The sequence below is a fragment of the Natrix helvetica genome, assembly GCF_964273705.1.
Source record: "Natrix helvetica genome assembly, chromosome: 1".
Taxonomy (NCBI): Eukaryota; Metazoa; Chordata; class Lepidosauria; order Squamata; family Natricidae; genus Natrix; species Natrix helvetica.
The window spans coordinates 358,898,761-358,909,383 of NC_138548.1; the positions used below are offsets into that span (position 1 = coordinate 358,898,761).

Here is a 10,623-nt window from a genome sequence, read left to right on the forward strand (position 1 = left end):
AAGGAAAGGAAAAAGGACAGGACAGGACAGGACAGGAAAAAGGACAGGACAGGACAGGTAAGGAAAAAGAACAGGACAGGAAAGGACAGGACAGGTAAGGAAAAAGAACAGGACAGGAAAGGACAGGACAGGAAAGGAAAAAGAACAGGACAGGACAGGACAGGACAGGACAGGAAAGGACAGGACAGGACAGGAAAGGAAAGGAAAAAGGACAGGACAGGACAGGAAAGGACAGGAAAGGAAAGGAAAAAGGACAGGAAAAAGGACAGGAAAAAGGACAGGGAAGGAAAGGAAAAAGGACAGGAAAAAGGACAGGAAAAAGGAGAGGCAAGGAAAGGCTGTTTCGGGAGAATTTTACCCTTTTCTAGCTCACCATTTTCTCTCTTCACAGCTTCTAGAGGTTTTTCCTCCACATGTAAGAAATCTGTCCGTTCTTCCTTTAAGGAACCATGAAAAAAATGAGGATGCTGCACTTCAGAGTGAAAGGACTGATTTTACAGACACACACAAAAATAAAAATAAAAATCTCAGCTGTTCTCTATTACGCAAGCCCAATAACAATTAAGTTACACAACTGTGGTGGGGTGTCCGTCCCCCCCCCCCCCCGTCCTGTGATCCAACCATCTCATCCTGAAGGTACAAGCAGTGGTTTTTCTGCAGGCATTTTGAAAAGTCTGCTTGGATTAAGGTAGGCTATAAATCGGTGTTTCTCAGCAGCTGTAAGAGGGGTGGACTTCAACTCCCAGAGTTCCCCAGCCAGCCATGAATTCTGGGAGCTGAAGTCCGCATGTCTTAAAATTGCCAAGGTTGGGAAGCGTGACTAAAAATATTGCAACTATCAACAACTTGGGATTTTGAACTATGCTTCGTAATACTTTTCCTGAGGGAAATGGCCCATTTTCACGCCAGGAGAAGCTACATCTGATTTTTGCTCCCATGGGGAAAGGAACACAGCATTCGCCTTGAGAACCAGGAAGAAAGAAATGAGCCACTAAGGGGAAAAATATATGTGAAAATATGGCTTTGTCTTCAGAAAAGAGGAAAGCGTCAGAAACAAATTCAAAATAATCATTCTTTGATTTTCTTCAGTGCCTGATGTGGCAGAGGACAACTTCCTTGCCACATTTGTTAAGTCAATCATTGCAGTTGTTAAATTAGTAACACCGTTGTTAAGTGAATCAGGTTTCCCCAGTGACCAAATAGCATCCAAAATTAAATCAGAGTCCAAGGCAAGCATTGCTCTACGTTCCAATTTATTAAGAGAGACATGATGGCACATCTGTGGAAAACCCGAATCTGAAAGCTTCCCGGTTTTCCCCACCCAGTTGAAAGTTCATGATCTTGCCCCCACACCCACAACTCCATCACACGGTCCAATCTTCCAGTGCCACGCTGGCATCTCCACCCATCCACTTCCGGTCAGGTGCAGAGGTGCAGAGGACAAAGAATGACCTTGGGCTTCTAGAAGGAATTTTTTATTTAGACAACAACACATTCTGCTCCTTACTATTCCCCTTCCAAATTACCCCACTATTGAAACAGCCTAGTAAAATAAGAGAGAGTGTGGCAGGCCAAAGATCCTGACAGGGACTTTGCTCGCAAAAGGTGATCATGTGACTCAAGGATATTGCCACCGTCATAAATGTGAATCAGTTGGAAGGGACCTTGGAGGTCTTTTATCTAGTCCGCCCCCCTGCTTAGGCAGGAAACCCTATACCTGTGATACCTGTAGTGAACCCACGGCACGCAGAGCCATATCTGAGGGCATGCGAGACGTTGCCCTATGTTAGCTCCAGCATCCATGCGTGCACTGGCCACCTGATATTCGGCCTTCTGGAGGGCCGGGGGAGGCCGTTTTCGCCCTCCCCAGGCTTCAGGAAAGCCTCCAGAGCCTGTGGATGGCGAAAAATGGCCCAACGGACCTACCAGAAGTCCAGAGGCTTCAGTGAGGCCTGCGCACGGGGGGGGGGGGAATGTGAGGGGGTTGTGCAGCATGCACAGGAAGAGGGCATTGCATTATGGGTGTGGGCACCAGGGGTGGGTTCCTGCCAGTTCTAACCTCTTCTATAGAAGAAGGTTCCACAAACCTACCGTGCCGTTTAGAACCGGTTCCAGCTCCCTCCCCCCGCCCGTCTGCACATCATCAAGATGAAGAGTGAGAGGAGGAATCCTGGGAGTTGAAGTCCACAAGTCTTAAAGCTGTCAAGTTTGAACACCCCTGGGGTTTTTTTTTTCTAAAGGGTTAGGGGTGCTAGGGTCTTGTAACTTGACAGCTTTAAGACTTGCGTGCTTCAAATGCCAGAGTTCCTGAGCCAACATGACTGGAGGAGGAATTCTGAGAGTTGAAGTCCACAAGTCTTAAAGCTGTCAAGTTTGAACACCCCTGGGGTTGTTTTTTTCTAAAGGGTGAAGGGTGCGAGGGTCTTGTAACTTGACAGCTTTAAGACTTGCGTGCTTCAAATGCCAGAGTTCCTGAGCCAACATGACTGGAGGAGGAATTCTGGGAGTTGAAGTCCACAAGTCTTAAAGCTGTCAAGTTTGAACACCCCTGGGGGGGGGGGTTTCTAAAGGGTTAGGGGTGCGAGGGTCTTGTAACTTGACAGCTTTAAAACTTGTGTGCTTCAAATGCCACAGTTCCTGAGCCAACATGACTGGAGGAGGAATTCTGGGAGTTGAAGTCCACAAGTCTTAAAGCTGTCAAGTTTGAACACCCCTGGGGTTGTTTTTTTCTAAAGGGTTAGGGGTGCGAGGGTCTTGTAACTTGACAGCTTTAAGACTTATGTGCTTCAAATGCCAGAGTTCCTGAGCCAACATGACTGGAGGAGGAATTCTGAGAGTTGAAGTCCACAAGTCTTAAAGCTGTCAAGTTTGAACACCCCTGGGGTTATTTTTTTCTAAAGGGTTAGGGGTGCTAGGGTCTTGTAACTTGACAGCTTTAAGACTTGTGTGCTTCAAATGCCAGAGTTCCTGAGCCAACATGACTGGAGGAGGAATTCTGGGAGTTGAAGTCCACAAGTCTTAAAGCTGTCAAGTTTGAACACCCCTGGGGTTTTTTTCCTAAAGGGTTAGGGGTGCAAGGGTCTTGTAACTTGACAGCTTTAAGACTTGTGTGCTTCAAATGCCAGAGTTTCTGAGCCAACATTTCGGTTGCTAAGCAAGAGCATTGTTAAGTGAGTTTCACCACATTTTACAAGTTGGCCACGCACACCCAGTCACATGGCTGGTAAGCCACTCCCACTCGGTCACATGGCTGACAAGCCACTCCCATCCAGTCACATGACCGGCAAGCCACTCCCACAAAGCAGGCCACACCTACAGAAGAGGTTCTAAAAAAATTTGAAACCCACCACTGGTGGGTACGCACACGCTATCGCACACTCTTTCGGCACCCGAGCAGAAAATCCTGTTCGCCATCACTGCCCTATACCACTTCAGACAAATGGTGACCCAATCTCTTCTTAAAAACCTCCATTACGTGACCACGATTTCATGACCACGGGGATGGCTGCAAAGCTCATAAGTGTGAAAAATAAGTCACTTTTTTAAAGGACCATTGTAACTCTGGACGGTCACTAACCAAACTGTTGTAAGTCGAGGGCTACCTGTATATAGTGCAAATGCGGTAAGCTGACAATTTGAAATGGTGCATGACTACGCAGTAACCACCTCCATAACACTCCTTAATAGAAACCTTCCGAATTGTTTCTTAAAACTTCACCTGCCATGACCCTGATCCGGTCTGTTCCTGGCTCCGAAGAAAGTCCTCCACCAGGGCCACCGCCTGCAGACACGTGTCCGGCCTCCCGGCTTGGATCCAGCTCCGTAGGTCCGGTGGAAGGCTGACCAGGAACTGCTCCAGGATCAGCAGCTCCAGGATCTGCTCCTTATGCGTCTCTCCGGCCTCAGCCACTGGAGACACAGCTGGTGGAGCTGGCCATAAAGCCTCCGGGGGTCTCCCACCTCCTGGCAGCAGAACTGCCGAAAATGCTGTCGCTGCTTCTCCGTCCTCAGGGCTTCCCTTCGCAAGATGGCCACCTTCACTTTGCCATAATCCTCTTGGTCTCGGTCTTCCAGGGTCCGGAAGGCCTCTTCCAGTCCTCCGCTCAGGGCTGGCCGGAGACGGGCCGTCCATTGTCCTCTGGGCCACCGGCAGGCGGTGGCCACCTGCTCGAAGGAGGCCAGGAAGGCCTTGGGGTCATCCCAGGGGGAAGCCTCCGACATCATCAAGGGGTTTCCTCCTCTTCCCGTCCTGAGGAACTCCTGCCACTGGGCCTCCCAGCGCTGTTGCCTCACTTTGCAAGATTCCCCATGGTTCTCGCCTGATGCTCCCCATCCCAGCTGCTTGATCTTGCCTTCCAATGTAAGATGGGGGGTGGCTTTTCCAGATCCTTCTGGAAGTGCCACTTCCAACCTGGGCTGTACAAAATCGCCCTCCTTCATTGCTTTCATTCCCGACGGAAGACTTCCGGGCAGACCTAACCAAAAATAAACAAATAAACAAAATATGTACAGCTGTGCATTTGCAATTTTGTGGGATTTTAGTCTCTCAGCCCAAGCAGTCATTGTATAGGATCTTCTGCTTGAGTAGGGGGTTGAACTAGAAGACCTCCAAGGTCCCTTCCAGCTCTGCCCTGTTCTATCCCCGTATTGTATTGTATTGTATTGTATTGTATTGCATTGCATTGCATTGCATTCTATTCTATTCTCATAGTCTATTCTTCTATTCTATTTTTCTATTCTATTCTATTCTATTCTATTCTATTCTTGTATTGTATTGTATTGCATTGCATTTCATTTTATTGCATTGCATTTTATTCTATTCTATTCTCATAGTCTATTCTTCTATTCTATTTTTCTATTCTCTTCTATTCTTGTATTGTATTGTACTGCATTGTGTTGTGCTGTATTGTGTTGTATTATTATCCTATAGTCCTTGTTTTACTGCAATTGAGCCCCCAAATTTATGTGGGCTAAATGAGAAATTTGCGAAGTGAGTTTTGTTGTCGTTGTTTCCCCGCCCCCCCACCCCATATTTTTGAGACTTTTATTGCCATGGTTGTTAAGGGTATCACTGCCGTTGTTAAATTAGTCACACGGTTGTTAAGTGAATCTCGTTTCCCCCTCGACTTGGCTTGTCACCAAGTCGTAAAAGGGAATCCCATGTCCCTGGGACACTGCAACCGTCATAAATAAGAGTCAGTTGTCAAAGGTCTGACTGTAAATCACGTCACCACAGGGATGCCTGAAATGGTCATAAGTGTGAAAAATGGTCATAAGTCACATTTTTCAGTGCTGTTGCGACTTCGGACGGTGACTAAGTGAAGTGTTGTAAATCGAGGACCATCTGTAGTCTAGGGATGACAGTATTAGACAGGCATCAGAGAGATCTAGGTTTCTGATCCCTACTCGATCCCTGAAGATCCCTAAGGAACCTGGCACTCAGCCGATTCACAAATATGAATTGCCCTGCATCTGAATTGTGATCAAACGATCCCGAGGAGGATGCAAAGGTCATCCCTGTGAAAAACGGTCATAAAGTCACATTTGTTGTAACTTTGGAACCGGTCACTAAATGGACTCTTGTAAATTGAGGACCGCCTGTACTTTTATTTCTTCCAGGAGGTCTCTCAGCTTCCCAGCCTACAGTAGAACCTCGGGTCGCATCCAAAATTCGTTCCGTAACTTTGGCCGCCAAATGATTTGGTCGTGATGCGAACCTACTTTTGCAAATTGGGTGCTTACAAAAAAAAATGGTGCGTGAGGGGAAATCGGCTACACACACACACACACACAAATAATTGTGAATTTTTTGGTCGTGATGAGAAGCGTTTGTGGCCAGAGGTTCTACTGTATAACTCAGGCCTCCCATCCAAGGCCAAAACCCATCTTAGTCCTGCTTAGCTTTATCAACAGAACCAACCACCCTCCACTCTCCGCTCAGAAAGCCCCGAGGGACAACCTGGGCAGGATTGTAACCCCCCCCCCACACACACACACACATATTGGGAGAGAAGCTCCAACCATCCTACAACTCATCCTCCCCCATAGGCGATCGGACCTCGGCCGTGGCTTATGGGAAAACCCGCCCCAAGTCTCCAACCCCAACCTGGCAGGGGACTGGAACGCACCTGTCTGGTGCCCAGCAGTGGCCCGCGGGCACCGGGTCCAAAGCGCCTCCTTCTCCACCCGCAGCCAACACCGAACGACGGAGCGATGGAGAAGCCGGCTCTGCCCGGCGGCGCTTCAGGGCTGGGCGGGGAGGACGATCGCCGTCCGCCTCGGAGGTCTCCTGCAGGGGGAAGGGCTGCGGGAGGCATCCGCTGCTCGGCACCTCTCGGACGGATCGCGACGCCCTTGTTTTCCTCGAGTTCCGGGGCGGATCCGCCGAGGCTTTTTCTTTTTCTACCGGGGTCTGGCTCGCCCCTTCCTGGGCGCCGCCGGTCCCTCGCGAAGCGAGAGAGCCGAGGAGGAGCGGTCGGATGCAATCGCGCTGGATCGGGCGATCCTCTCGGGCTGCGCGTTGCACTCCGGAGTTAATCCGTCTTCAATGGGAGGAGCAAACCTTCTGTGTCCCCTTTGCGTATGAAGTACGGCTGCGGGGACTGGGTAAAAGAATGGAATAACAGAGTTGCAAGGGACCTTGAAGGTCGTCTAGTCCAACTTAGGTATGTCTAGTCTAGGGTTTGTCTACTTTGATGAAAAGAAGGACTAGGGGAGACATGATAGCAGTGTTCCAATATCTCAGGGGTTGCCACAAAGAAGAGGGAGTCAAACTGTTCTCCAAGGCATCTGAGGGTAGAACAAGAAGCAATGGATGGAAACTAATCAAGGAGAGAAGCAACTTAGAACTGAGGAGAAATTTCCTGACAGTTAGAACAGTTAACCAGTCAGTCAAGACTATCAAAGTTCTGCCAAGTTGAAGGAGGTAAACCAGACTAAAACATCAAGGCCATGACAGTTACAATAATATATATTTTAACAGAATAGAATAAGAGAGTTGGGAGGAACCTTCTAGGTCATCTAGTCCAACCCCTCCCCAAGCAGGAGACCTTACACCATTTCTGACAGATGGCAGTTCAATCTCTTATGGAAAGTCTCAAGTGATGAAGCTCCCACAACTTCCGAAGGCAACTTCTGTTCCATTGGTTGATTGTTCCCACTGTCAGAAAATTTCTCCTTGTTTCCAGGTTGAATCTCTCCTTGTTCAGTTTCCATCCATTATTCCTTGTCTGGCCTTTCAGATGCTTTGCAAAATAGGTCAATCTCCCTCCTCTCTGTGGCAGCCCCTCAAATATTGGAAGACTGCTATTGTGTTTCCCCTGGTCCTTCTCTTCACTAGACTACCCATGCCCAGTTCCTGCAAGTTCCAGCAAGTGGAACAACTTTCCTCCAGAAGTTGTAAATGCTCCAACACTTTGAACACCGTTCAAAGTTACAATGGCAAGGGAAAAAGTGACTTACGAATATTTTTTCACACTTACCTGGAAACCCAACCTGTAATATATAAGCCACCTCACCATTCTGAGTCCTGATGGGAATTCATTTCCAGTTCTTCAGTAATTTGTGTTACAGGTCTCTGAATTGTTCCAGTCTGTCTAAGTTGTTGTTGTTAGTTGTGAAGTTGTGTCCAACCCATCGCGACCCCATGGACAACGTTCCCCCAGGCCTTCCTGTCCTCTACCATCCCCCAGAGCCCATTTAAACTTACGCTGACTGCTTCAGTGACTTCATCCAGCCACCTCATTCTCTGTCATCCCCTTCTTCTTTTTCCTAGCTTTAGGCTGTTCTCCAGTGATTCCTTCCTTCCCATTTGGTGGCCAAAATATTTGAGTTTCATCTCCAGGATCTGGCCTTCTAAAAAGCAGTCAGGGTTGATCTCCTCTAGGACTGACCGGTTTGATCACCTTGCAGTCCAAGGGACTCGCAGGAATCTTCTCCAGCACCATAGTTCAAAGGCCTCAATCCTTTGGCGCTCAGCCTTTCTTATGGTCCAATTTTCATAGCCATACATTGCAACTGGGAAAACCTTGTCTAAATTAAGAGTTTCACAACCCTGGTATCTTAAGGATGTGTGGATTTCAACTCTCAGAATTCCCAGTCTTCAACACCCATGCTGGCTAGGGAATTCTGGGAATTGAAGTCCACACTTCTTTAAGTTCCAAGGTTGTGAAATGGGTGCCAAGTCGTTGCAACACCCATTTTGTGCGTTGAGTAGCACAAAATGTTCTGATCTAAATGTTTCTGCAGAGCTGAAGCTCAAGAGTGGGAAAACAGCCTGTGAAGGAGCTGGGCGGCAGCATCTCAGCAAAGCAGAATAATGACAATTTCCCATAATTTGAAAACACTGACTGAAAGGTTGAATATGAAAATAGCCAATCCCAGTTCAAAAACTGGGAGAGACCAGAACGTTTTGTGCTACTCAAGTCACAAAACAGGTGTTGCAAGAACTTGGCAAGTCAACAAGGACAAATCTCTTGTGTAAGGATCTGAGTTTGCCAAACGTTGGGTCTGAAGTATTGTATGGTATTTGGTTCCACAGAGCTAAAGGACGAATCCATATCCCAGAAGACTAGCTGAGAAATCAGATTGCCCACCCAAAAATGTTTCATGTTGTTTTTTCTTGTTATCTAAGCGTCGACTGGACCATGCCTTAGCCTCCTAAAAACCTTTGAGGTCATTTAAGGCTGTGGTTTTTAAGGTTGTTTTGTTCACACAATACAACCTTGAGTGAGCCCAACCATGGTTTACTGAATTAACCCTGTTACAATACAATACAATAGTAGAGTTGGAAGGGACCTTGGAGGTCTTCTAGTCCAACCCCCTGCCTAGGCAGGAAACCCTTTACTGTTTCAGACAGATGGCTATCCAACATCTTCTTAAAGACTTCCAGTGTTGGGGCATTCACAACTTCTGGAGGCAACTTCTGTTCCACTGATTAATTGTTCTAACTGTCAGGAAATTTCTCCTCAGTTCTAAGTTGCTTCTCTCCTTGATTAGTTTCCACCCATTGCTTCTTGTTCTACCCTCAGGTGCCTTGGAGAATAGTTTGACTCCCTCTTCTTTGTGGCAACCCCTGAGATATTGGAACATTGCTATCATGTCTCCCCTAGTCCTTCTTTCTCTTAAACTAGACATACCCAGTTCCTGCAACCGTTCTTCATATGTTTTAGTCTCCAGTCCCCTAATCATCTTTGTTGCTAATGAATTGTTGCTTGCTCAACTAATCTAGTTGAAACAGAACAGAGCCAACCCATGCTGGGATGGCATTTGACAAAGTAGACCACAACCAGTGGTGGGACCCTACTGGTTTGGCCTGGTTCGGCCAAACCAGTAGTGGTTTGGCGGCCTGGGTCGCTGGAACCAGCAGCGACCGAGGCCTGTCACGCCCCTCAACTGGTTCTTCTGGTGACGCCTGTGGCGCCACCGCCATCTTGTTTTTGGCTTCTGCGCATGCACATGAGTGAACAGGCAGTGGCTTCTGGAACCTACCCCTTACCACAGAAATTCCCTGAAGACGGGCTCCAGCATGAGTACAAAAGCCCAGAAGAATAAGTCTCTGGTCCCAGTGACCGATCCAAATTTGATCTTCCATCATTATCCTGGGACATGTATATTTGCCTTTATTCATGAAATAAGGTCTCATTTGAGTTCAGTGTCTGTGGAGATTCTCATTCATGTCATGGTTATCCCAAAGACACTTTTTCCATAAGGCAACTGGACATTCTTGGGTGTTTTGCTTTGAAAAGGTTTCACTTCTCATCCAAGAAGCTTCTCCGGTTCAAATAAAGAAAGAAAAATCACAAGAAAGCCCAGTTGCTTTTGGAAAAAGCACCTTCGAGGACATTTGAAGATCCACCAGGTAACTTGGGAGTGGAGAAAAACCACGTAAAATCTGGCCTGAGCTGTGGGAAATGCTTCAATCGAGGAGGAACCTTGAAGATTCATCTGAAAATTCATATTTGGGGGAAAATGTACGTTCTCTTTCTGAGAAAAGTTACTATAAGAAGTTTCATAAACCATGAAATAATTTACACTGGACATACTGTATTATATGAATGCTATCAGAATACAAATGCTTCAGATTGAAGACAATTTTAAATGCACGTCACAAATCTCATTCTGAAGAGAAGCCACATAATACAATACAAAATATTCTTAACTGAAATGTTGTGGCCCGCCGACAGACTCAGACAGTGAGAAGGTTGGGGAGGAAGATGGGCCAGTCCTGGAGTCTGGGGGAAGCTCTGATGAGGCTCTGTGTCGAAGGCTGAGATGGGGACAGGGCCATTCGACAGTTATCAGCTGCCTTTGGAGTTGGTTATCAGTGGGGCAGAAGAACAGCTGGAGCCTGTTCCCAGTGTGCGCATATGCGGAGCTCCAGAAGGGAACAGTTAAGGAAAAAGGGCACAGGTGGGCGGTGAATGGCCCCTCATATAGGGAATAAAGAGGAGTGAAAGGAGAGGGGAGTTTGCAGGAAACAATTAGTTCAATTCATTACGGTGAAGATCTGTTCCTGACTTCTGGCCAAGTAATTGCTGCTACAGCGTGGCATTTGGAAGATATCGGCCTGTCAGCTCTCCAAGCCTAATAAAGGTCTGTAGTTGTGAAATCTCATGAAATACT

General features: G+C 47.3%; 1 protein-coding gene across 2 annotated transcripts in view; it reads right to left on the reverse strand.

Moving 5' to 3' along the window:
* LOC309397943 (uncharacterized protein) overlaps window positions 1-7,743 on the reverse strand; it is a 23,594-nt gene extending 15,851 nt beyond the window's left edge. The window contains exons 1-4 of one of the 2 annotated variants that reach the window (XM_081964393.1): window positions 7,482-7,743; window positions 6,129-6,602; window positions 3,719-4,475; window positions 374-437 (exon numbers count right to left, since the gene is read on the reverse strand). In XM_081964393.1, the coding sequence (XP_081820519.1) occupies window positions 374-437; window positions 3,719-4,132 (478 nt within the window). In that variant the 5' untranslated portion in view covers window positions 4,133-4,475; window positions 6,129-6,602; window positions 7,482-7,743. Of the gene's footprint in view, window positions 1-358; window positions 438-3,718; window positions 4,476-6,128; window positions 6,603-7,481 lie in introns of both variants that reach the window. The other variant, XM_081964392.1, reaches the window with a different exon arrangement.
* Between the last annotated feature and the right edge of the window lie 2,880 nt (window positions 7,744-10,623).